This window comes from Natator depressus, chromosome 2 (genome assembly GCF_965152275.1).
Source record: "Natator depressus isolate rNatDep1 chromosome 2, rNatDep2.hap1, whole genome shotgun sequence".
Lineage (NCBI taxonomy): Eukaryota > Metazoa > Chordata > Testudines > Cheloniidae > Natator > Natator depressus.
In genome coordinates this window covers 5,525,016-5,552,199 of record NC_134235.1, presented here as the reverse complement: position 1 = coordinate 5,552,199, position 27,184 = coordinate 5,525,016, and the positions used below count along the sequence as shown (strand labels likewise).

Below are 27,184 nucleotides of genomic sequence, written 5' to 3'. Positions count from 1 at the left end.
GTCACTCGCCGGGATGTTGGGGTGAAAGTTTTGTTGATGTTCTGCCTGGGCTTTTCTGTTAACAAAGGACACCCTCCACTAGGGGGTGCTGTTTAACATTTAACAGGCTGTTTGGACTTGCCACCACCCTGGGTGAGGGGGAAACAAAGTAAGGGCTCGCCTGCAACACCAACCTGCCCGCATGGGGGCGCTCTGGAATGATGATAAGGGGTTAAAGAAGTTTGCTCATAATGGCTGTTTTTAAATAGAGCCGCAGGGTTTTCCGTCACTACTCACTGACGATGGAAGGCAGGAATCGGAGAGATGCTAATATCTAACCTACAGACTGACCCCGCAGCGGTTTTGCTCCCATAGTGTTTGCTCCAGTCCCATATGACACGTCTATGGGAGACGAGACTCACGCTTCATCCTGTCCAGCCTCAGTCATACGGACTGAATCCGAAAGGGCTTTGAGGGAGTAAAACGATACAAGGCAGCATCTGGTCGGTGGGACAAGTTACAGCTACCACAGCTGGGAAGAACAAGTGAATAATCAACTCAAGTGTTCGTTCATGAGGGCCCATACTGGAGGGGGGATGGGAGCAGGCATGGGAGGTAAAGGTCTGTGTTAGGATGAAAAGTGACGAGAGAGAGGGCGCTGATGAGAACCACAGAGCCGCTGTCCCAAGGAGCAGTTGTGCTGCACCCATGAGTGGATCTTTCGGCTAAGGGCACCTCACACACCCCGTTTTTCCAGCAAACAGACACACAATACATCTGGGCTCAGGCAAGAACGGGAACGTGTTTATTCAGGTGTGATGCTCACGGTGCGAGCACTGCATTCATTTTACATAAGAAAAGTCATCCAAGGAGCAGAATAAAGAAAACAATGCAAAAAACCAGAATCCAACCGGGGGTGAATGTGTCTGAGGTCTGTTTTTGGATCATGCCTTGCCGGCACTCAGTCTGGCGCTGATCCCTAGCGTGACGTGGATGGGAAATGTCCCTGCGGTAGCAAGAGGCAGGGATCTTTAAGTATTCCGCTTTGGAGGTGGTTTGGGATAAACATTTCCTGGTGAGCTCTGACCTTTTTTTTTTAAATCAGCCCTATCAACTGGGACTACGGTATAAAAGCAGAAACCCTGCCAACATTATCCACCATTTCCTGATGGGTCAGGAGTGCAAGCGGGCATCTCCCCAGTGGGGCAGCACTGTTCATTTGAGCTTCCCAGGCCTCCTGTGCCCAAACCCATGGGAGCAGCAATCCAGATCTGCTGAGACGCACAGAGGGGCACCCAGTGACAGCAGCAGGATTTCCTTGTGAACAGCAAGAGGGCAGGTATTGTCTAATGGGATCTGAGAGAGAGTTTGGAAGAAAGGGCACCATTGGTAACCCAAGTATAGCTTTGCACAGAGAGAGGTTTGGTGTCTCGTTGGAGAAGCTTGAGCAGGTTCTTCAGGCCATCAAGTTCTTCCTTCCTGACCCGATCACAGTCCGGCCCTGATATAGACGAAGCTGGCCAAGATCACCATGGCCAGCACCGAGTAGCTGACTTTCACGCTGCTGGCCCCGCTGATGTTGCACAAGAATGAACTGCAGCAGGAAGCAGAGGCAGCTAGTATCCCTATGTTTATCCCAAAGCTGGGGCAAACTGAAGCACACCCCTTGGAGATGCTCTGCCCAGAATGTCCACCTGAACCGGAAAAAGAAACAAGAGAAAGAGACTCAAGATTAGAATGTTTCCCAGAGTTCGGACAGGAGCTCCTTAGCTCTGCAAAGGCGATAATTGTACCGATGTAGCTAATCAATCCTGAGATGAGGAGGCCATTTCTCAGCAGTTAATGGCCTCACAGCCTTATCTCTGCCACTGAATGCCCAGCCATTAGAGCTCACTACTGCTATTATATACCATAAAAACAGCACTAGTCTCTTCCTAGCAGTTACAGACCCGTACGTAACAATCTGGGAACATCCCCTTCATATTCCTGGCCAGGAGGAGGGAACACCCAAAAAACCCTGAGAATCCATTCCAGATTGTCACACTCTGCCCACTGCATGCTGGGACAGGGCTTTGGGAGTTCAGTGGGGGCTGCGGGGACGCAGCACAGAGGTGACTGAGTCCTGTCTCCTGCTCTTGAGCGTCAGTGCTTTAAAGAGCTGGTAGTAGCTAGGTCACAGCAGAGCTCATTAAACAGCAGACACCAATATACCCAAAAAGGCTTCAACTCGGCCTCCTTTTGTGCATGCTCAACCAGCCAGGCACTGGGATTGGAGCGTGCAAATTCTCTCACTTGCACATGCCAATAGTGGAACCTTGCACCGGCACGTGAGATGTTTGGTGCTTAAACCATCGCATGGCTTCCCCAGGCGCGAAAGGAGGCCAGACTGGGAAAGCAAGGCACATAATGTCAGTTATGCAGGGCAGTTACAACGGCCTGCCATCCAACTGGTCTTGGTGTGATGTATATGTTGTAATACGCGATAGGCCATATGGGCCCAGTATAAATGCTGTGTGTTTGACATGAGGACGGGAGTTGAGTGCTGGCAGCTGAAGCAAGGATTCACAGTTATGAGCGGTCAAGAATTGTCTGCGCAAAAACAACTTTTATGTCCATGGGGAATAGAAAGAATTAGCAGGAAGGGAATAACACCAGCTCTGCAGTTATGCAAGAATTGGGGGAAATGGAACATCTTGGATTATGGCGGCCTGCCCACACCTTGAGATCGGACTGAATTTCGACTGGCCGTCGGGATGTCCTTCAGATCTTCTGATTCTGGTGTAGTATGAAAGGAGTGTGAATGTGGAGCGAGTGGGGTTTATATTGTGATCAATACATATATTTAGAGTATTATATACCAACACTGTGTCCGGTATCTGCCTGCTCCCCCATCCTGTAGGGAGGCCTCTACCAGAGCCTAACATTCTCATCCCCTGGGCGAGTTCCCTGCGCAACTCAATAGCCTGGCACTACTTTTGTTAACTGAACCACATGGCAAGTAGTATCAGTGCGCCTCCCCAGGAACTGGCTACTCACAGTCCGCTCAAAATGCAGAGGCTGGCAACGACATTTACACTTATGTATAATTGCCACTGGGTGCAATCGGGCGCAGGAGGGGCACAGCTGGGAGATGTCCTTTCCCCTGCAGTCCAGGAACAAAGGCAGCCATCTTTTCCCCCCAACAAACCGGAGGGAAAGGGGGGTGGGCTCGATGCCACAAGAATGCAGCAGAGCAGAGGAGGCTGCTTCCCTGAGAACCTGTGCTGAGAAGCAGAGGATCCACTGAGCCCTTTCTAACTGCTCCCTCGCGCCGTTCAAGGCTGGCAGCCGCTCAGGCAGGCAGCCTCCTTCCCTTTGACACCCAGGGCAGCCCCCGCAGGGCCGCTGAGGAGCAGGTGGGAACTCAGTCCCAGCCCTCGCCCACCTCAGCAGTAGCAGCACCCACTGCTGGGGAGCATCTGCAGGACTGGGCTATCAAGAGCCTCATTTCAGGACTTCAGCCAATGCTGGAGGGGTAGATATGGAGCCCCCCCGCATTCATGTACAGGAAGCCTGACAGTGTCTGCACTGCCCTCCTCTGAGTCACTCACTCGGCTGCGCCTACCATTCGGTTTCAAGGAGTGAGTGATTCCTCAATTCCACATCAGCAATGTCCCATCCTTCCAGCAGAAGGAGGAAGGAAAACCCAGTGATCTGGAACGGGAGCAGCACGTCATCTGGGAAAACGCTATGGAAAGACAATAGACAGAGCATGCCCAAGCTTACCAATTCCTGCACCAAGATACGTGGTCACACAGTAGTTTGCATCACTGGGACATATAGCTGGTGCCAGACAAGCCCAGTTGGAGGACTCTTTGTTACAGGTGAAGCACACCAGCGAGTGAGCTGCAAAAGGAAAACACAGCCCATGTTAGAGGCGTGCAGGAATATGTTATTGGTTCCTGGTCTACAGTCCCCATCCCTGTCACCTGCTGCTAATGAGCATCAAAATGGACTGTATCCTGATGTTCTCAGCCACTATTTCAGGCCGAACTCTCATTGAACCCCGCGATAGTTTTTCCTGTGCATAGATTACGGATTCGGGATTAGACCCACGCACGGAGCGGGGGGGGGGGGGATTTTCAAAGGCAGAAATGACAGCTGGGCACCCAACTGCTATTTATGCCTCTGAAAAGTTTCCCCAACGCCTTCCGTGACACCCATTTGTAAATACTTTCTCAGCACGTTCCTTTCCAAAGCCAGAATGTTACAGACAGGAGTATAAGGAAAAATCAGCATGGACTTCTCAAGAACAAATCATGCCAAACCCACCTAATTTCCTTCTTTGACAAGGTTACCAGCCGAGTGGATAAGGGGGAAGCAGTAGGTGTAAAATTTCATTGATTTTGAGACAGTCCTACATGACATTCTCACTTGGGACAGTACCAACTTAATAGTTGCTTATTTATAATTAAGTTAGGAACCTTTTTCAATTTTAAGGATCGTAATGCATCAGTGATTGCATTTACGACGTATTTTCCATATGCAGAGGATATAATTTCCTTTCCTAAATGTTGATTCCTGTGCTGATTATTATTTAAAGCAATTAGCTGATTAATTTTACGTTGGGTTTTATTAAATAGTAGGGTTATGTCACGCATATTATAAACAGTAAAAATTGCTCTTTTTGTGGATAAGTCCTGGGTTCAGTGTAATGGTCCATTTTTTTGTGTTGGTGTGTTCTGTTTTACTTGCTCAGGCAGCTGTGCTATATGGCTTTATGGGATTGTAACAGTTGTGATACAGCATGGCCAGAGGGCAGCAGGAGAGTGGTTTTTTTGTTTTGTTTTTTTGAAGCAGAAAAGAATTTTATTTGTGTAACACTTACAAAGAATCACCAAAAAGGATAAAGCAAAACTATGCAACAAAACAGAAGCAAACACAAGGTATAACCCAGCAGCCTTCAGGAGGCTAGCCTGGGCCCAGAGCGGAGGGGCTTCCTCGACACTCGTGGTCTTCCACCCTCCTGAGTTACCTGGTGGCCGAGAGCGGGGGGGGCTTCCTCGACACTCATGGTCTTCCACCCCCTCGAGTTACCTAGTGCCATGCCCAGTGTCACCGATTATTCCTCTCCTGAGAGTGCCCGACAAGATGGGCACAGCTGCGGGGTGGCGGTTTAGGGATGGGGGGGGACGTACACCCACGTGTGATAGGACCCCTCCTAGGTGACAGTGATGATGGTACCACAGCGGCAACGGCTGGGGCTGCGGTCTCTCGCTCTTCCCCTCAATCAAAGGGTCAGACGGAGGGAACCGGACGGGGTCACCGAGCAGAGAACCTCGGACAGCGCCCACCGCTCCTCGAAGCAGGAGAGTGTCAGAAGGGAGCCTTATTCCCTGTAGAGGGAAGAAAGTTTGCTATAAATTAATTAAAGCACCTGACACCAATTAAAGCACCTGAAACCAGTCACATGATAAAACCCCCCTGCTTCAATCAGACAAGGAAAGGAGTGGAAGCATTGTGGATTGGTGTTGGAGTAGAGAGCAGTTTGGAGGAGTTGAAGCAGAGTGGATTGGTGTTGGAGCAGAGAGCAGTTTGGAGGAGTTGGAGCAGAGTGGATTGGCGTTGGAGCAGAGAGCGGTTTGGAGGAGTTGAAGCAGAGTGGATTGGCGTTGGAGCAGAGAGCTGTTTGGAGGAGTTGAAGCAGAGTGGATTGGTGTTGGAGCAGAGAGCGGTTTGGAGGAGTTGAAGCAGAGCGGATTGGTGTTGGAGCAGAGAGCGGTTTGGAGGAGTTGAAGCAGAGCGGATTGGTGTTGGAGTAGAGAGCAGTTTGGAGGAGTTGAAGCAAAGCGGATTGGTGTTGAAGCAGAGAGCGGTTTGGAGGAGTTGAAGCAGAGCGGATTGGTGTTGGAGCAGAGAGCGGTTTGGAGGAGTTGAAGCAGAGCGGATTGGTGTTGGAGTAGAGAGCAGTTTGGAGGAGTTGAAGCAGAGCGGATTGGTGTTGGAGCAGAGAGCGGTTTGGAGGAGTTGAAGCAGAGCGGATTGGTGTTGGAGTAGAGAGCGGTTTGGAGGAGTTGAAGCAGAGCGGATTGGTGTTGGAGTAGAGAGCAGTTTGGAGGAGTTGAAGCAGAGCGGATTGGTGTTGGAGCAGAGAGCGGTTTGGAGGAGTTGAAGCAGAGCGGATTGGTGTTGGAGTAGAGAGCGGTTTGGAGGAGTTGAAGCAGAGCAGATTGGCGTTGGAGCAGAGAGCGGTTTGGAGGAGTTGAAGCAGAGCGGATTGGTGTTGGAGCAGAGAGCAGTTTGGAGGAGTTGAAGCAGAGTGGATTGGTGTTGAAGCAGAGAGCGGTTTGGAGGAGTTGAAGCAGAGTGGATTGGTGTTGGAGCAGAGAGCGGTTTGGAGGAGTTGAAGCAGAGCGGATTGGTGTTGGAGTAGAGAGCGGTTTGGAGGAGTTGAAGCAGAGCAGATTGGCGTTGGAGCAGAGAGCGGTTTGGAGGAGTTGAAGCAGAGCGGATTGGTGTTGGAGCAGAGAGCAGTTTGGAGGAGTTGAAGCAGAGTGGATTGGTGTTGAAGCAGAGAGCGGTTTGGAGGAGTTGAAGCAGAGCAGATTGGCGTTGGAGCAGAGAGCGGTTTGGAGGAGTTGAAGCAGAGTGGATTGGTGTTGGAGCAGAGAGCAGTTTGGAGGAGTTGAAGCAGAGTGGATTGGTGTTGAAGCAGAGAGCGGTTTGGAGGAGTTGAAGCAGAGCGGATTGGTGTTGGAGCAGAGAGCGGTTTGGAGGAGTTGAAGCAGAGCGGATTGGTGTTGGAGCAGAGAGCAGTTTGGAGGGAAGCAGAGGAGAGTTTGGAGAAGTGCTGCGGTGGGCTAAGAAGACCAAGACCCTAGGTAAAGGGACACCTGGTTTGTGCAGAAGGAGGGCAGGAAGCCCCACAAGCTGAAGGGCAGGAGAGGGAAATAGCCCAGGGGAAGGAACCACTTGTTCTAGTGGTTTACCTCTATCCCTAGGGCCCCTGGGCCGGGACCCAGAGTAGAGGGCGGGCCCGGGTCCCTCCCTCTCCACTCCCCTCCTCTAGGACACTAGTGAAAAGGAACGGTGAAAAGAAAAGAAACGGTGCCCTGTACTCCCACCCAAGAAGAGAAAGCGCGAGACCCATCATAGTAGTGCTAGCAATTTGCCACACAGTTTAGTCCTAAATTTGTGATTTTTGGCTTAGTCTTACCCTTAGAGCAACGATAAGGGTGTAGTAAATTCGAAATTTCAATGTTCATTTTATGGTTGCAATTTGCTGGGCTTCAGCTGGACTTCCTGGAAACTAAATGCAAAACGGTACCGTGAAATGCGTGCCAATGATAATGTCCAAAAGCTATTACTGATGTCAAGGAAGGTAAACCACACAGCCTCTGGATCAAAGGACTTGATTAGATTTGGCATCTTGGCTACTGTCGGGGCACAAGTGGGTGTGACCTGATTCAGGCGTCTGTAATTAATTGTGAGACACCAAGAGCCATCCGGTTTCTTCACGGGCCAAATAGTCGTACTACCTGTGTCAATAAAGACTTGATAGTCTTTTCTCTGTATGGGTTTGCTTGTTTTGGGCTAATATATCTCCTCCTTTTACAATAGTGACCGCCATACATCCACAATCATGTTTGTGTTTAGCAAAGGCATCTGCATGCTTGCGAAGTAACGCCTGTACCTTAGGTTGGTCTGCACGGTTAGCCACTATTGTGTTTCAATCATACCCCTCAGGTTCAGAGTCCTCCCCTGGAGATACCCTGCCACACTCAGGTATGATCTGAGTCATCCTTTGCCTGTTCTGCAGTAAGACACAACAGTTGGTTACCCAAATTAAGAACACATCCCTGTTTGTATCGGAAATCAATTCCCAATAGGCAATTTCCTTCCTTTCTTAGGTGACCTATCTGTACTTCAATGGGTGTAGAAAGTGTGGTAACAACCTGATTACTTGCAAAAGTTGCAAGTGTTTTTGTACACCCTGATGACAGAGAAGAGGATCTAAGATCCTTAACATGGATAATGCTAATTGCTGCCCCAGTATCGATAATACTGAGATACTGTGGGTCTCCTGCTTGCATCCCTGCCTAAAGGAGCAAAGACTACGCTCGGGTCGATTGGCGTCATGCTGAGTAATTCATAGAGTACGCAGACAAATAATCTACGCGTTTTCCTTCTGTCTCTCTGGAGGCTGTCCACCAGAGAGGAGGAAATGGGTCAACCGAGGCTACCGGACAGTTTGAGGGTGCCAGGCCTTGGCCTTCCATCATCAGTTCATTCATGCGGGCTTGGAGTATCTGGATAGCCCATTGTTGAGCCTCAAGCATCTGCTGCACTGTCTTAAACATCATTACAACTGAGTCCTCATCTTTGTGGGGATGCAGTGACTTGGGTCTCTACAGGCGTGAATTGTTCTGTGTGGTATCTGAAAAGAAAGGAACACGGTCCTGGGTCCCTATATGGGATCCAAATGCATAATCCTGTTGAGGGGCATGCCCACTCGAAGGTCCAGGGTTACTACATGGGTTAGGGTCATTTTGCCAACGCTGGTACCTAGGGAATTTAGGAACACCTCAGCCTAACCCTGGGGGGGTTCCTCAAACCTCACAGTGAGATTAGCTCGTGGCTCCTGAAGTATTGCAACAGGGGCTTCATGCCGACCTATTTTAGGGCCTCCCTGAGAATATGCCTTGGCCAGTAAGGCTAATGCCTCCTTTAAAGGATCTGAAGATGTGAGGATCTTCTCTCCGGATAGGGAACTGGACTTCTATCCAAGCTTGAATTTATAATTTCTATGTTTTGACTTCTTTTACCCAAATTTACATTTTCCTCATCTGAGCTATCAGAACTTTCCACTGGAAATAATCCTGGATGAGCAGGATACTTTTCATAACCTCTACGGCCTACACTCAAGGCATTTTTACACTGACGCAGGACATCGTTTAGTCTGTTAAGATCTAGTGTAGTAGGGTGTTCTACCGGTACACCAGATGATACCAACATACACCAAAGGGGTGTAGAGGGTCCACGAAATTCTAGGGACCTAGGCAATGTTGATGATCGCCCAAACGCCAATAATTGTCCACCCAAAGGGGCTGGATCTCCTGATCTATATGGTGCCAATGTAACATTGGGTGGAGGAGCAGGAATTGCATCCCTTGGTTGTTGTATTTCTCTCTGTTGTAACTTAGATTACTACATCACTGGCACTAGCTACTCGTGTCACTTGTGACACCGCATCTTCCAGTCCCTGAAAAATCACAGTCTCTAAAAGCACTCCCTTTTCACTATCAGGGGTGGACACTAACAGAGGAGAGGATATCTCCTCCCCCTTTGCTCTGCTCATCTCATCTTTTCATAGAATCATAGAATATCAGGGTTGGAAGGGACTTCAGGAGGTCATCTAGTCCAAACCCCCTGCTCAAAGCAGAGTAAAATCCCCAACTAAATCATCCCTGCCAGGGCTTTGTCAAGCCTGACCTTTAAAACTTCTAAGGAAGGAGATTCCACCACCTCCCTAGGTAACGCATTCCAGTGTTTCACCACCCTCCTAGTGAAAAAGTTTTTCCTAATATCCAACCTAAACCTCCCCCACTGCAACTTGAGACCATTACTCCTCGTTCTGTCACCTGCTACCACTGAGAACAGTCTAGATCCATTCTCCTTGGAATCCCTTTTCAGGTAGTTGAAAGCAGCTATCAAATCCCCCTCATTCTTCTCTTCTGCAGACTAAACAATCCCAGTTCCCTCAGCCTCTCTTCATAAGTTATGTGTTCCAGTCCCCTAATCATTTTTGTTGCTCTCCGCTGGACGTTTTCCAATTTTTCCACATCCTTCTTGTAGTGTGGGGCCCAAAACTAGACACAGTACTCCAGATGAGGCCTCACCAATGTCGAATAGAGGGGAACGATCACATTCCTCGATCTGCTGGCAATGCCCCTACTTATACATCCCAAAATGCTATTGGCCTTCTTGGCAACAAGGGCACACTGTTGACTCATATGTAGCTTCTTGTCTACTGTAACCCCTAGGTCCTTTTCTGCAGAACTGCTGCCTAGCCATTCGGTCCCTAGTCTGTAGCGGTGCATGGGATTCTTCCGTCCTAAGTGCAGGACTCTGCACTTGTCCTTGTTGAACCTCATCAGATTTCTTTTGACCCAATTCTCTAATTTGTCTAGGGCCCTCTGTATCCTATCCCTACCCTCCAGCGTATCTACCTCTCCTCCCAGTTTAGCGTCATCTACAAACTTGCTGAGGGTGCAATCCACACCATCCTCCAGATCATTAATGAAGATATTGAGCAAAACCAGCCCAAGGACCGATCCTTGGGGCACTCCACTTGATACCGGCTGCCAACTAGACATGGAGCCATTGATCACTACCCATTGAGCCCAACAATCTAGCCAGCTTTCTATCCACCTTATCGTCCATTCATCCAGCCCATACTTCTTTAACTTACTGGCAAGAATACTGTGGGAGACCGTGTCAAAAGCTTTGCTGAAGTCAAGGAACAACACGTCCACTGCTTTCCCCTCATCCACAGAGCCAGTTATCTCGTCATAGAAGGTAATTAGATTCGTCAGGCATTACTTGCCCTTGGTGAATCCATGCTGACTGTTCCTGATCACTTTCCTCTCCTCTAAGTGCTTCCGAATTGATTCCTTGAGGACCTGCTCCATGATTTTTCCAGGGACTGAGGTGAGGCTGACTGGCCTGTAGTTCCCAGGATCCTCCTTCTTCCCTTTTTTAAAGATGGGCACTACATTAACCTTTTTCGAGTCGTCTGGGACTTCCTCGGATCGCCATGAGTTTTCAAAGATAATGGCCAATGGCTCTGCAATCACATCCGCCAACTCCTTTAGCACTCTCGGATGCAACGCATCCGGCCCCATGGACTTGTGCTCGTCCAGCTTTTCTAAATAGTCCCGAACCACTTCTTTCTCCACAGAGGGCTGGTCACCTCCTCCCCATGCTGTGCTGCCCAGTGCAGCAGTCTGGGAGCTGACCTTGTTCGTGAAGACAGAGGCAAAAAAAAGCATTGAGTACATTAGCTTTTTCTACATCATGTGTCACTAGCTTGCCTCCCTCATTCAGTAAGGGGCCCACACTTTCCTTGACTTTCTTCTTGTTGATAACATACCTGAAGAAACCCTTCTTCTTACTCTTAACACCTCTTGCTAGCTGCAACTCCAGGTGTGATTTGGCCTTCCTGATTTCACTCCTGCATGCCCGAGCAATATTTTTATATTCATCCCTGGTCATTTGTCCAATCTTCCACTTCTTGTAACCTTCTTTTTTGTATTTAAGATTAGCAAGGATTTCACTGTGAAGCCAAGCTGGTCGCCTGCCATATTTACTATTCTTTCTACACATTGGGATGGTTTGCCCCTGTAACATCAATAAGGATTCTTTAAAATACAGCCAGCTCTCCTGGACTCCTTTCCCCCTCACGTTATTCTCCCAGGGGATCCTGCCCATCAGTTCCCTGAGGGAGTCAAAGTCTGCTTTTCTGAAGTCCAGGGTCCGTATTCTGCTGCTTTCCTTTCTTCCTTGTGTCAGGATCCTGAACTCGACCATCTCATGGTCACTGCCTCCCAGATTCCCATCCACTTTTGCTTTCCCTACTAATTCTTCCCGGTTTCTGAGCAGCAGGTCAAGAAGAGCTCTGCCCCTAGTTGGTTCCTCCAGCACTTGCACAGGAAATTGTCCCCTACATTTTCCAAAAACTTCCTGGATTGTCTGTGCACCGCTGTATTGCTCTCCCAGCAGATATCAGGGTGATTGAAGTCTCCCATGAGAAACAAGGCCTGCAATCTAGTAACTTCTGTGAGTTGCCGGAAGAAAGCCTCGTCCACCTCATTCCCCTGGTCCGGTGGTCTATAGCAGACTCCCACCACGACATCACCCTTGTTGCTCACACTTCTAAACTTAATCCAGAGACTCTCAGGTTTTTCTGCAGTTTCATACAGCTCTGAGCAGTCATACTGCTCTCTTGCATACAATGCAACTCCCCCATCTTTTCTGCCCTGCCTGTCCTTCCTGAACAGCTTATATCCATCCATGACAGTACTCCAGCCATGTGAGTTATCCCACCATGTCTCTGTTATTCCAATCACATCATAATTCCTTGACTTTGCCAGGACTTCCAGTTCTCTCTGCTTGTTTCCCAGGCTTCGTGCATTTGTGTATAGGCACTTGAGATAACCCGCTGATCGCCCCTCTTTCTCAGTATGAGGCAGGAGCCCTGCCCTCTCGCGTGCTCCTGCTTCCTCCCGGTATCCCACTTCCCCACTTACCTCAGGGCTTTGGTCTCCTTCCCTCGGTGAACCTAGTTTAAAGCCCTCCTCACTAGGTTAGCCAGCCTGCTTGCGAAGATGCTCTTCCCTCTCTTCATTAGGTGGAGCCCGTCTCTGCCTAGCACGCCTCCTTCTTGGAACACCATCCCATGGTCAAAGAATCCAAAGCCTTCTCTCCGATACCACCTGCGTAGCCATTCGTTGACTTCCATGATTCGACGGTCTCTACCCTGGCCTTTTCCTTCCACTGGGAGGATGTACGAGGAGACCACTTGCACCTCAAACTCCTTTATCCTTCTTCCCAGAGCCACGTAGTCTGCAGTGATCCGCTCAAGGTCATTCTTGGCAGTATCATTGGTGCCCACGTGGAGAAGCAGGAAGGGGTAGCGATCCGAGGGCTTGATGAGTCTCGGCAGTCTCTCCGTCACATCGCGAATCTTAGCTCCTGGCAAGCAGCAGACTTCTCGGTTTTCCCAGTCGGGGCGGCAGATAGATGACTCAGTCCCCCTGAGGAGAGAGTCCCCGACCACCACCACCCGCCTCCTTCTCTTGGGAGCGGTGGTCGTGGAATCCCCAACCCTAGGACAGTGCATCTCATGCCTTCCAATCGGCGGAGTCCACATCCGCCAACTCCTTTAGCACTCTCGGATGCAGCGCCATTTTACATTACTAATCGCCTCCTCTATGATGACACTCAACTGCGCCTCCTCTGGTGCCACCCTGGGACTTCCTTTTCCCATCTGCAGACTGCTGGTAGCTTCTGCACTTCTAACTTCCTCTTTTGACTCTCCCTGTGGCTCCTGAGACTTAATCTCCAATTCCACTTCTAAAGGTACTATATTAGCCTGAGCTAATTCTCTCACCCTACTTCTAGTAATTGGCCCTGCAGATTTTTTTGTCTCCATCAGTTCCACCATGCCAATAGGGATGGGAACTGATTCTTTATCCTCCTCTAACACACCTTCTATTTTTTTCAACTCTTTGATTCTTTTTAACAGCCAACCACGGTCTGATTTATAGCTGTCCAGTGATTTTAAGCTGGCATCCAAAGTTTGCTGGGCTTTCCTGAGTAACTCTAATTTTTTATTTAATTACTTTCCCAGCGAACTATAAGCTACGAGCAGACATTTAACAGCTATTTCCTTTACCAGTTTAGCCTTTCTTTTTTTTTTTTCTGCTTCGTTTCTACATCAAATACCTCACTCACAAAACCCCAGGGTTACAATGCTCAGATATCATCTTGCTATTCCTCAGCTGTTCTAAACCATCTCCATGTTCCTGACTGTATTTTCTGGCAAAGTTTTCTAAAGCCAGACTGTGGGCAACTTCAACAGACTCTACTCTTGCCCTTGCTCCACTTACCTTAACATGTAACATAGAACTCATTTGAATTCTAAAATTTCACTAGCTTATGTAATAAATTATAATGAACACTCTGCTGTTTTTACTCTGTAACTGAAGGTGTCCCTTCAGTATACCCCAAACCGGTTTTTACAGCTAGTTTAATAAGTCCCAAGTAAATGATAGAGGCGTGGGGGCACATTCCCCTCTCTTCCCTCGATGGCTCGTTGTTGATTGAGAGGTCTTTCCCTCTGTCGGGACCTGCCAAACAGCTGGGAAACACTGAGGCAGACGGATCAGAGGTGCAGCCCGGGAGCATTGTGGGGACTGAAGAACTGTACAAGTTCTGAGTTATGCGGCCTCTTGGCAGTAATTAATACATATATTTATCAACTCCCCCACCACCACTAGTGTGGGTCATCGGGCCCGATACTACTGCTAATATCTTATTGGTACCATTCGTTATATCTTCAACTTTAACAAAGCCCCTTAAAAGGGACGTATCACTTTTAAAATAATAACACTATTACTTTATCTTGCAAGATTAAATTCAAAACCTCCAAAATAAAACTCTAAGTCAAACCACAGCACAGACAGGAAACACTGGATTGCTGCCGAGCCGCAGCCACAGGAAATCAGGTTCCTGTGTTCTTAAGAGTGAGTTAACAAGACATAAAATCTTGCGCTCTAACTCTCTTTAACTTTAACTCTTTACTTATGCCTCAGGTGAGATTCTCAGGGGTCTAAGGATGTCTGGAATCCCTGAAAATTCCTGTCACACACTCCTCGAGTCTCCTGGCTGGCTTGCCAGTCTGTAGCCTGATTTAGGGTGTACTAATAATATTAATTTAATTTATCAATTTAATTCTTATTTAATTTAGTTAATTAATATTAACAATAATTAATTATTAATATTAATAGCATGGGTTTTAGGCTCACCAATCTGTTTGATCAGAAGATAAAAGTTCTTGTCCCGAATCAGGCTTCACAGACTTTACAAACGACCCTCGGGGGTAGGACAGGAAGCTTACACTGAGACAGATATAGCCTTAAAGACTTTTTATTAAAATCAATAATAGTAAGTTAATGGTAAAATACTCAGAGTTACAAAGTTACAATTGCATTACTGCTATTCAAAAGATACATATGATAATATAGTATTATATGCGACAAAGCTTTGGTTAATATACAGTAACTTCTCACTTAATGTTGTAGTTATGTTCCTGAAAAATGCAACTTTAAGTGAAACGATGTTAAACGAATCCAATTTTCCCATAAGATTTCATATAAATGTGGGGCGTTAGGTTCCAAGGAAATTTGGGGGGGGCAGACAAAAGGCATTATCTAGTGTACAGTACTGTACTGTGGTTGCGAAGTGCCCCTGGCTTACCCCACACAGGCACAGCCCGCTGCAGGCAAGGACGCTAGGAAGCACCTTCACAGCAGCAGCTTCCCCGGAGAAGAACAGGTGCTGACATTGCTGGGGGATGCTCCAGGCCCGCCTCTTCCCGTCCCCACTCCACTCCAGGCCCACCTCTTCTCCCCCGCACTCCACCTCCTCTCCTGAGCACGCTGCATCCCCGCTCCTTCCCCCCCCCCCCCCCGCAAAGTCCTAAGCGCCACCAAACAGCTGTTTGGCAGCACTTAGGACTTTCTGGGAGGGAGGGGGAGGAGTGGAGACACAGCGCTTCCCCGCTCCTGCCCCTCCCTCCCAGAGAGTCCTAAGCACTGTCTGGCGGTGGGGGAAGCACTGGGAGAGAGAGGGAGGAGGCGGAGAAGAGCAAGTTGTGCAATGCTCCCTTGTAAAGTCGCTGCTCTTCCACAGAATCTTACAAGCACTGGAAAGAACAGGCAGCCAAACGACATTATAAGGGAGCATTGCACAACTTTAAACGAGCATGTTCCCTAATTGAACAGTGACATAACTTTGAAACAACGTTAAGTGGGAGGACATTAAGTGAGGAGTTACTGTAATCACACCCTTCCTTGATAACCTGGTGGTAAGAGACACCGGACCAACCTTGCGATTCAGGTTTTTTAATTATTGAGTGAGAGATGCAGTGCTCAGAAGAAACTAATACTAAGTGCTATTAAAACTAACTTAGGGTTTACTTGACTAACTTAAACTTAAATTAAAACCTAATAAACAAACTAAGAATAAAACGAAAGGAAACGAAGCTTAGCCTAGTTCCCTTGAAACCTAAAGTTTAAGAAGAACAAGTATAGCCTACTAATAGTAGTAGTCATAGTAGATAGAATAGAATAGAAGAGGAAGAGGAATAGAGATAGAGTAGAAAAAGAATTCTCTAGTGAGGTGGGTCACCTCTTTTATAGGGCACAAGTGCCGGAAATCCTTCCTCCTATCCCCAAATTTCATTTCTCACCCACAAAATGTGAGGGTACGCTTACCCCATAGGCTAGTACGTATGTGCGTACTGATGACATGTACATACGCACATAAGTTTCCTTGTGGTGTACCTGTTACGTCTGTGGCTACAACAATGAAAAAACCCCTATGCCATTCTTCCATTGTCTATTGGTCCAGATAAAAGGTCTTCGCTGTTTAGGTAAGAAGATATAAGTCAACTTTGCTTTCTGGGTAAAAGGTCTTAATACAGATATAGAATCATAGAATCATAGAATATCAGGGTTGGAAGGGACCCCAGAAGGTCATCTAGTCCAACCCCCTGCTCGAAGCAGGACCAATTCCCAGTTAAATCATCCCAGCCAGGGCTTTGTCAAGCCTGACCTTAAAAACCTCTAAGGAAGGAGATTCTACCACCTCCCTAGGTAACGCATTCCAGTGTTTCACCACCCTCTTAGTGAAAAAGTTTTTCCTAATATCCAATCTAAACCTCCCCCATTGCAACTTGAGACCATTACTCCTCGTTCTGTCATCTGCTACCATTGAGAACAGTCTAGAGCCATCCTCTTTGGAACCCCCTTTCAGGTAGTTGAAAGCAGCTATCAAATCCCCCCTCATTCTTCTCTTCTGCAGACTAAACAATCCCAGCTCCCTCAGCCTCTCTTCATAAGTCATGTGCTCTAGACCCCTAATCATTTTTGTTGCCCTTCGCTGGACTCTCTCCAATTTATCCACATCCTTCTTGTAGTGTGGGGCCCAAAACTGGACACAGTACTCCAGATGAGGCCTCACCAGTGTCGAATAGAGGGGAACGATCACGTCCCTTGATCTGCTCGCTATGCCCCTACTTATACATCCCAAAATGCCATTGGCCTTCTTGGCAACAAGGGCACACTGTTGACTCATATCCAGCTTCTCGTCCACTGTCACCCCTAGGTCCTTTTCTGCAGAACTGCTGCCTAGCCATTCGGTCCCTAGTCTGTAGCGGTGCATTGGATTCTTCCATCCTAAGTGCAGGACCCTGCACTTATCCTTATTGAACCTCATCAGATTTCTTTTGGCCCAATCCTCCAATTTGTCTTGGTCCTTCTGTATCCTATCCCTCCCCTCCAGCGTATCTACCACTCCTCCCAGTTTAGTATCATCCGCAAATTTGCTGAGAGTGCAATCCACACCATCCTCCAGATCATTTATGAAGATATTGAACAAAACCGGCCCCAGGACCGACCCCTGGGGCACACCACTTGACACCGGCTGCCAACTAGACATGGAGCCATTGATCACTACCCGTTGAGCCCGACAATCTAGCCAGCTTTCTACCCACCTTATAGTGCATTCATCCAGCCCATACTTCCTTAACTTGCTGACAAGAATACTGTGGGAGACCGTAACTTTGCCTTAGCTTAACATACAGGATATGGCCTGTAGGTCTTTTGCATTACAGCCAAACTTATTTTTAATATAAATGTATAAACCTATTACAATACATCAAATACTTAAACTATAAGAAATTATTTATATATATATATATATATATATATATATATATGTGTGTGTGTGTGTGTATATATATATATATATATATATATATATATGCGTGTGTGTGTGTGTGTGTATATATATGTGTATATATATATATATATATATATATATGCAAGCAAGCAGGTTAATCCTATAGGCTACAAGAGGAAAGCCTCCCACTGACACAGCCTCAGATGGCACGGTCCTCCGAGGAGCCCACGAATCAGTGAAATAATTTGATGGTTCAATTCTGAGTCAGTACAAATGGCATCACAGAGATTCCACATTGATTGTCCCTTGGTGATTCTAAGGCAGATGATCTTAGTTCAGTTTGCATTCCATCAGTGCCACAAATTTAGCCTGGATCATTCCTGTTTACTCATCACCACTAATCTAGCTCAGGTTCTTATACAGCCCCCCGATACCATAGCAGCTGAGTATCTCAGAATTTTTAATGTATTTATCCTCACAACACCCCTGTTTTTACATATGTTTTACATATGTTTTTACATATGAAGAAACTGAGACACAGCGAGGCTAAGTAACTTGCCCATGGACATGCAGGAAGTTTGTAGCAGAACAGGAATTTAAACCTAGGTCTCTCAATACTACTCTAGTGCCTGATCAACCAGACCATCCTTCCTCTCACTAATAACCATTTCATGATCACACAATAATTCTGAGGATGTGTGAGCCAGAATAGAACCCAGCTCCACCCCCTCTCCCAGAGCTACGCTGGCAAACACGGTTAAAGAGGAGTGAAAATGATTTTTTTTCATAATTCCAAATACTTATGTTGAGTAGCTAGGTGCAATTTACAACACTGTGGGATATTACCCCTTTTGGCCACAGGGTCACACTGGGAGCTCATGTTCAGCAGATTATCCACCACGGCCCCACAAAGTTTTATCAGAGTCACTGCTTCCCAGGGAGAGTCCCCCCTCCTGTAAATACGGCCGACATTTTTGTCCCTAGATGTATACCTTTACATTTAGCCACATTAAAACGCAGGTTGTTTTCTTGCGCCCAGCTTACCAAGCAATCCAGATAGCTCTCTATCAGTGACCTGAGCTCTTCATTATTTACCACTCCCCTAGTTTTTCTGTCACCTGTAAATTTATCAGTGATGACGTTGTTTTCTTCCAGGTCATTGATAAAAATGTTAAATAGCATAGGGCCAAGAACTGATCCCTGCAGCACCCCACTGGAGACACACCCACTCATTGACGATTCCCCATTGACAATTACATTGCGACACCTATCAGTGAGCCAGCTTTTAGGCCAGGTCTACACTACCACTTATGTCGGCAAAATTTACGCCACTCACGGGTGTGAAAAAACAGCCCCCCATCCCCCCTGGAGAGACATCAGTTACACCGACATAACTGCTAGTGTGGACACTGCTATGTCGCTCACTCGCCAACAAAGCCACAGCCACTCACTGGGGGTGGTTTAGTCCTCTCAGCGGGAGAGCTCTGTCCGGTCGGCGTACAGCAGCCACACGAGAGATCGCACGGAGGCGCAGCTGCATCGGTACAGCTGTGCCACTGTAAACGCGCCCGGGTAGACGTGGCCGTAGTCAGTGTGTGCCGTGCTAATGTTCTGTCCGTCTAGTTTTTCCATCGAAATCTCACACGGCACCAAGTCAAACGCCAGTGCTAGCAAGTACATTACAGAGAAAAAACAGAAACAACGGGCTCCTGAAAAATGTCTAATAATAGAAAACGCAATGAAGAGGGAGGAATTATTTAAGGAGGCTGAGACTGAAACTACAGAACAAAGAACCTAAGCAATGCAAGCGCAAAAACCAATTGCCACCAAACAGATGATGGAACAATTTGCCAGGAGAAGAAGCTTTTGGTGCTCAGCTACTAGAGATGCTGACGAACTCCTGAGATACAACACAGCCCTTAGGTTTCAAAGTAGCAGCCGTGTTAGTCTGTATCCGCAAAAAGAAAAGGAGGACTTGTGGCACCTTAGAGACTAACCAATTTATTTGAGCATAAGGTTTCATGAGCTACAGCTCACTTCACTGGATGCATTCAGTGGAAAATACAGTGGGGAGATTTATATACACAGAGGACATGGAACAATGGGTGTTACCATACACACTGTAAGGAGAGTGATCAGGTAAGGTGAGCTATTACCAGCAGGAGAGGGGGAAAAAAAAACCCTTTTGTAGTGATAATCAAGGTGGGCCATTTCCAGCAGTTGACAAGATATCACTACAGAAGTTTTTTTGTTTTTTGGGTTTTTTTCCCCTCTCCTGCTGGTAATAGCTCACCTTACCTGTACTCCTTTTCTTTTTACAGCCCTTAGGAAATGCCTTTGAGGACCACTGATCTAAGCTCGTCCCCCGCTTGTTCAGGGAAAGCCCCTGGCGGGCTGGACCAGTTTGTTTACCTGCCACGTCCGCAGGTTCGGCCGATCGTGGCTCCCACTGGCCGTGGTTCGCCGCTCCAGGCCAATGGGGCTGCGGGAAGCGGTGTGGGCCAAAGGACGTGCTGGCCGCCCTTCCCGCAGCCCTCATTGGCCTGGAGCGGTGAACCACGGCCAGTGGGAGTCACGATCGGCTGAACCTGCGGACGCGGTATGTAAACAAACCGGTCCGGCCTGCCAGGGGCTTTCCCTGAACAGCGGCGCACCGGCTTTGAGAACCACTGCCTTAGATAAAACCTGTGCAATCTGACCTTGCAAAGAGCGGAGCTCGGCCAAGGCTCTCAAACCCCGACCCAAAGCCCAGTGCAGTCAGTGGAAAGACTCCCGCTGACATCACTGGGCTCTGGATCAAGCCGTTACTGCCCACGCCAGCTCTGTCTGTGTTCTCTGCGCAGCCACTGCTCTCCTTCAACAGCCCAGTACTTGGCACTTAAACTCCACGTGATGTCTTCAAGGCAGGTTAATGTGTAGCCAGCTAAAGCAAAGGGAGTTCCTCGGGAGAGGGTCCTTGCATGGCAAAAGGAATATTGAGAACAAAGCTCTGGGGACAAAGCTACCTGCAATAACCCCATTTGCCTGGCGAAGGGTGTCTATTGTCCAGGCACAGGGGCCAGCAGATTTCTCTCATGCTCTGGGCTTAATTTGATCCCATACAAACTGGGACTCGGAAAATAACACACATCATGATGGGCTTAAATACTGCGGCGTGGAATCCAGAGTGAGTATCTAGAGGGGGCAGCTAAGATCATCTTAAGAACAGTGAGAAACCAACTAGTTCTTTCTCAGTGTGGACCCCACAGAAACCCAGGTGGCTGGAGCTGGTCAGTTCCCTTGGGCTCAGGCTGTAGTTTACCCTGGCACCCGGTGCAGGTCTTGGGCTGACTTATTTATGTACATTAATGTGAGTAAACAGTAAGAGAGGGGGATAATACATTTGTATAGACAATCAAAAGACAACAACATCTGGGAGCATATAAATGGGGAAATCTTCGAACAAGTGAACAGTCACTGGTTAATAACCGAGCCTGTTCTTCCTAGGGTTTAGTGACAAATAAATAAATAAATAAAAGCCTGTTCCACAAACACGTTTTATCCCTGGAGGTCTCCCAACCAAGTATCAGACCTCCTTATTTTTAAAACCAGATGAGCTCAGGAAGAGTTGGAGGAGTAAAATTTATCCTCCATTAAGAATCAACCAGTGGCCCCTCCAACCGGAACCTACTGCTGTGACCCCCCTCCCATATTACTGGTTTCCACCACAGCATTGTAAGATCGTAGGGCCTGAGTCTGATCTCACTTGTGCTGATGTTCCACTGCGCCAGCTTAATTGAATTCAGTGCAGTTACTCCTGATTTACTCCACTGTATCTGGGATCAATCAGACCCTTATGTTTTTAGCTGACCACAGTAGAAGAACTTGCAAAAGTTGTGGCTGCAAGAAAGCAATGCTGAGAAGCACTGATCGCCCTGAGTAAAAGAGCCTAGCTCAGAGGATAACCGTATAAAAGATTTCTTTAAGAGACGACTAGACAGGTCTCCAGGGGTAGTCAGCCCCCGCTCATCCCCCTCTAGGCCTCTCAAGACATGCTGCTGTTGGAAGGAGCTCAGATCCACAGAACTGTGCTCTCTCTTGCATCCAGAGCACTGCATCCCCCTAAGCATTGTGAAATGGAGATAATTTGCTATGCCTGCACTGAGCTATTTTTATTACATCCACACAAGCTAGTGCTCAAAAGACAGCCAAAGCACCAGCCGTTGCTTCGCACGACCAAGCGGCTGGCTGCAAAGGGAGGTTTGCAGAATTGCCAGCTCCCACTTAAAGGTAGAATCTTTGCCCACGGTGCAGCAAAAATCCCCCTCTGCCCCTGCCATTTCTAGCCGCTTCCCTGGCTCTTTGTCTGGCACAGAGGAATCATGAGCAGCATCTCACCTTGCTCCACACACAGAATCGCCACCAGCAGGGCGAGAAGAAAAGCCTTCATCTTCGGCCTGCCGTCACAGCCTGGGCAGAAGGGAAGCTGCTTCTTTGGGGGCTGGGTATAAATGAGGATCTTGGTGTTTACCTGTGAAGGCAGTGCATGCAAAGACTGTGAGTTAGCGGGGAGGAGACAGGAGATTGATGGCTGGGTGTGGGATGTGCAGGGGAGTTTGCTCACGTGGGTTTTTTTCTTAGTTCAAGAGCAGCCAGAGGAAACAAGGCTCAGAGTCTTAACAGAATGCAGTGCCCCAGGAAATGTAATTGTGTTTGGTTTCGTTTCCCCGCTGCAGTCTGGAGGGAGGAGGAAATGCATGAGCACTAAAGCATTCCTGTGCCAAGGAGATGCACAAGGAGATGGTTAATACACTGCATAAGCCAGACACCAGCGAAGGAAAATCCCTACTCTATTGTCTAATCCGGTGATTCTTAACCTTTTCTATACCGGGTTCCAACAGCAAATAGGGTGGGGATCCCGCTCCCTGCCTTCTAGGCACAGAGAGAGGGATGAGGGTCACTAGTGCAGCTGGCCAGTACAGAGAAGCTCCATCCTCTGAAAAAGTTCCAGTTGGTGATAAATCTTTCTGTCCCAAATCTCCCAGCACCCTAGGGCGCCTACCTCCCGGCCTGGCAGGCTGCTGGACTGCCCTGGCTCCATGATGCCTCCAGCTGCCCGACTCCCCATCGGCCCAGCTGGCTGTGCAGCTCAAGGCACCAAGGAGTGGGGCAGCCCCGCAGAGCGGGAGGCAGGCAGCACTGGGAATTGGGGAACTCAAGGAGTGGGGCAGCCTGCCAGGCAGGCGGATGGGAAGGCAGGCAGCAAGGAGTTGCAAGGAGCAGGGCAGGTGGGAATTGTTGGGCAGACCAGGAAGCTGGCTGTCTGGGGAGTCAGCGGTGAGAGAATCAGGCAGCCTGGCGGTCCCCAGGCAGCACCCAGGGAGCCAGCGAGCATGGGGCTCCAGGGAGCGGAGCAGCCCACCAGGCAGGGAGTCAGGAGAACCACGGAGGCAGCCAGCTACATCAGGGATGGGGAAGGAGACAGCTGGGGAGATGGCTGCTCAGGGATTTGGGGAACCCCAGTTCCCATACTTCCCTCCAGGCGGGCTGCTGAGGAGATGGGTGGTGAGCTGGCAGGAAGTCAGGCCGGTTTCTCTCAGAAGTTTCGGCCAAATCGACATGTTCCCACAGAACGTTCTGATATTGTCAAACCCCAGCCTGGGCGAGAACCCCTAATTTAAACCCATTTCCTTCCCAAGAGATTGCATCCTTCTCTTGGCTTTCTCCAGTCTGGTTTAAAATGCCCCAGAATATGAGGTTTCCACAGTTCTCTCATCATGTATTATTATTTAGTGCTGAATTACCAGGGGCGGTGGGACTGGCCTCTGTATTTCTGTTGCCTGAGGCTTGTCCATTAAAATGGGTTCCTGTGACCTTTCCTTTATTTACTTTGCAAAGTCAAGCACCCGAAAGTTAGGTGTGATGAACCTGCTGCGCCAGGGGACTACAACTCCCATCAGTCCCTTCCCCACAGCGCTTCCCTTTCTCCAGGCCAGCTAGGAGGAAGGACCCTGAGCAGAAAATGATGGGGCTCTTTTGGGAGGCAGCAGCCGCATGGCTAACCAGGAGCTGCAGAGAAGCGGGATGCAAAGAACTGTCTGCAGAGCTAGGTGTGGAACAGGCTGCGTGCCGGGCATTGCAGACGGGTGCTGGTCTGTGTGGGGCTTACGGGGGACCAGCAGCAGCTGGGCAAGGAGCCAGTGCAGAGGGACCCCAATGAGAGACACTAACTGAGCCTGGCCTGGAAACTTCAGAGCTCCTATTTGCTTGAATAGGGACTGGCCTGGACAGGGCACCCTATGCACTCGGTCTGAAGAGACCTGACTTGAGTGGACTGTCCCAGGGACTCAAACACGAACTGCTCTTGCTCACTGTGACCTGTAACTGCACAAAGGGTATTTGCAACCTTCCCTTTCCTGCCAGGCCTAGTAAAATACCCTTTCCCATAGCCAGGCCTCAGAGCGGTTACTGGGACCCAGCAGGGCTAGCAGCTACACAGCCTAGCAGCTGCAGCCCCTACACTGCTCGCCTCCAAGTCACAGCACACCTGGCAGGCTACTGGCACCCCAGGGTCTTTTCCCACAGGACAAGTGCCTCATTCAGTACATCCAGGGATGGTCACACAGGGGGCAGAATTAAGTTGCTAGGGCAACTAAAAACCTACCTGGCATTTGCTAGTTTTCGAGTGCTTGACTTTGCAACTTCAGTGTAGTTTCTTGGGTGAGCTATTTAAGATTTAAATTACGGTAGCATCAGGGACCCCAATCAGGGCACAGGGATGATGCTGGAGGAGCGGCTAAGGGGGGCAAGGGCAGCCGCAGCAATAGAAGAGCCCTCGGGTAGGGTCTGCCTCATCCCACTTAATTGACTTGGGGGTGGGGCCAGCAGCATTAATTGCATTGGAGGCAGGGGAGGCATTAGTAGAATTTGGGGGCAGATGAAGCGGGGACTCTCCTCTTTCTCTACACCTCCCTCCACCTGATACCCCTGGCAGGGACCCTCTCCCAAAATCCCCAAGCCCCTTGGCTAGGACCTTCCTCTTTTCTATAACCGACTGACTCAGGGTCTGCAGCAGGGCCAGTCTCTGGGCAACTTAATGAGCACAGGAGCTGGCCTGCAGTAGGCTGCCTGATTGGCTACCCCGCCCCACTGGTGGGAAGAGTCAGCAGACTGGCTATTAAGCCCAGCAGCTTCTCCTTCCTTCCTTGTCTCACTCACTTTGACCCTTGGCTCCAACTCCTGGCTACTGACTCCTGCTTTCACCACTGGGCATGACTCCTGCTGATCTATTTGTTTGACAGAGTGAGTAAACATCCCTAACAATAGGCTTCATAGTTAATAACCATCCTGATCAATTACAGCACAACGTGCAACAAAAACCAGATGTCCCACAATTCGGCCGCTGGTCACAAGTGATGTCGGCTTGTGGTCACGCATGGGCAGGCTTCGGGGGTTGAGAGCTGTTCTCTCTGCCGGAGCTGCCAGCCACCGCTCAGCCAAGCCATCGCAAACTGGCTAGCGAATTGTAGGTGCTGTGGCAGCAATGGGCCTGGAAGGTGGAGATGCTGCAGCCTTACAAATCAGTTCAGGGAAGAGTCTGCCATGCATAAGGACCTGTGACAAGAGAAGGGATTCTAGGGTGATCAGATAGCAAGTGTGAAAAATCGGGATAGAGTTGGGGGTTAATAGGTACCTTTAAAAGAAAAAACTCCAAATATCGGGACTGTCCCTATAAAATCGGGACATGTGATCACCCAAAGGAATTCTCACATGCTGCAGTTAATGCTCCAAACAACAAGACCACTATAAACATTTCATACATACATGGGAAGGACCTTCTTTAGTTCCTGGCCAGCACCTAGACCTTCATCACATTCTTTGCAATATCTCTTATTTATCCATGGTTTAAATCCAGCCATTGCAACTTTCACTTTCTCAATATCTAACCCAGGGGTTCTCCACCTTTTTCTTTCTAAGGCCACCTCAACAGGCTACAAAAACTCCACAGCTCACCTGTGCCCGAACAACTGTTTTTCTGCATATAAAAGCCAGGGCCAGTGTTACGGGGTAGCAAACAGGGCTATCCCTTTGGATTGTGCATTATTTGTAGATGCTACCTCCTCAGCCCTTCCTCTTCAGGTAGGCAAATCAAGTCTTTGGTGTGAGCCAGTGGCTAGAATGCTGGTCTGGAACTTGGGAGACCATCGTTTGATTGTCTTTTCCACCACAGATTTCCTGGGTGACTCTTGGCAAGCTACTTACAGCCAGTTCTTTAAGGTTCCTCCACAAGGCTCCGTTGGAATGTCCACATCAAGCGACCACCGCTGACTGCGATTGTAACAACCGTCATTCACATCTATTCAACCTTTTATTAAAGACAGAAAAGACAGGGGAAAAACAGTTAAAGCATTTGAGATATAAAGTGTTACCTGTAAAGGCTTTCACTGTACTGGAGATAAGGTGTAAATATTTAAGAGTGAAGAGAATTAACCACTGGGACAATGTACCAAGGGCCATATTGGATTCTCCATCACTGGCCATTTTTAAATCAAGGTTGAATGTTTTTCTAAAGGATAATCCTTAGGAATTTTTTCAAGGAACTTCTCTGGCCTGTGTTAGATGAGATGACCACAATGGTCCCTTTCCAGCCTTGGACGCTATGAAACTCAGCGTTGCCAACTCTCATGAGTCTCATGATGATTATTGTTTTCCTTAAAGTCCCAGCTCCTGGACTCAGGTGGAGATGGGATGATTTACATCCTTAAAGAAAAAGCAAGTTTCAAGCCTCAAAAGTGGAAGGCAAATAAAGAGAACCCCAAATCTGGTAGCTTTACATCATGTCATGATTTTAAAGCCAGTCTCATGATTTTTGGTGAGCCTGACTTAGGATTTTTGCGCATAGGGGGTTGGCAACACTGGGAACAACCCACACCCTTTATTCCCTTTTCCTTGAGCTGTATGGAGCCTTTTATACAGAGAGAGGCCTCTGCTTCGCTGTCTTTTAGAGGGGGTGGTCGCTGTTCTTCCTGGGGAAAAGAGTAACGGTTAGTGTAGATGGTTTGGAGCTACTGATGCTATCAGAGTCTGATTTAGATTGGGGGGGCGGGGTTGCATTGTTCTCAGCTTGTCCTAATGGTCACAGGCTCGCAGTGGTGTTGCAAAACGTGATGTAGATTTGGCCAGCTCAGCCAGCAGGCGAAAAGCACGGAATAAAAAAGAGAAGAGAGAAGGAGGGTCAGGAAACTAACCCTGGAGGGGGAAGTTGACAGCAGGAGCTTGAGTCTCACGTCCCTGGTGTTGTTCGGGAATTAGCTGAAGCTGGTGGAGATGGTGATGGCTCTCTGGCTCAGTCTGATCAAGAGGCCGTTCAGGATCAGGATGACGAAGGTCCAAGGGTGTCTTGGTGGGTCCTGGAGCACCACGAGATGGTGGGGGTGGCTGCCTTGCAGGTGACGTTCACTTTTTCCAGTCCACCCCACTCCTCTTATGTAGTGACTCTGCCCCCCAACTTATAACTCAAAACAATCCAATTTGTACCAGTCTTTCCAAAATAATTTTACATAATTGGTTGAGCTGGACTTGCGTTACTTTGAACAACTTAGAGAACAGGCCTCTGCTCAACCAGTATCATCATCTGTATGGGGAAACTGAGGCACAGAGAGGTGAAATGACTTGCCCAAGGTCACGCAAGGAGCCTGGGGCAGAGCCAGGAGCTGAACCC

The 27,184-nt window shown here is 48.5% G+C and overlaps 1 protein-coding gene across 2 annotated transcripts; it reads right to left on the bottom strand.

Moving 5' to 3' along the window:
- Positions 1-750: 750 nt before the first annotated feature.
- Positions 751-26,773, bottom strand: LOC141982056 (lymphocyte antigen 6E-like). 2 transcript variants are annotated; one of them, XM_074943747.1, is made up of 5 exons: positions 26,712-26,773; positions 25,726-25,828; positions 21,862-21,994; positions 3,745-3,864; positions 751-1,673 (listed from the first exon to the last, which is right to left on the bottom strand). In XM_074943747.1, exons 3-5 carry the CDS (start codon positions 21,911-21,913, stop codon positions 1,468-1,470), a joined length of 378 nt encoding a protein of 125 aa, XP_074799848.1. In that variant the 5' UTR covers positions 21,914-21,994; positions 25,726-25,828; positions 26,712-26,773; the 3' UTR covers positions 751-1,467. The 2 variants fall into 2 exon arrangements, with proteins under 2 accessions (XP_074799848.1, XP_074799847.1); XM_074943746.1 differs by lacking the exons at positions 25,726-25,828; positions 26,712-26,773 and having other exon boundaries at positions 21,862-22,508.
- Positions 26,774-27,184: the final 411 nt, after the last annotated feature.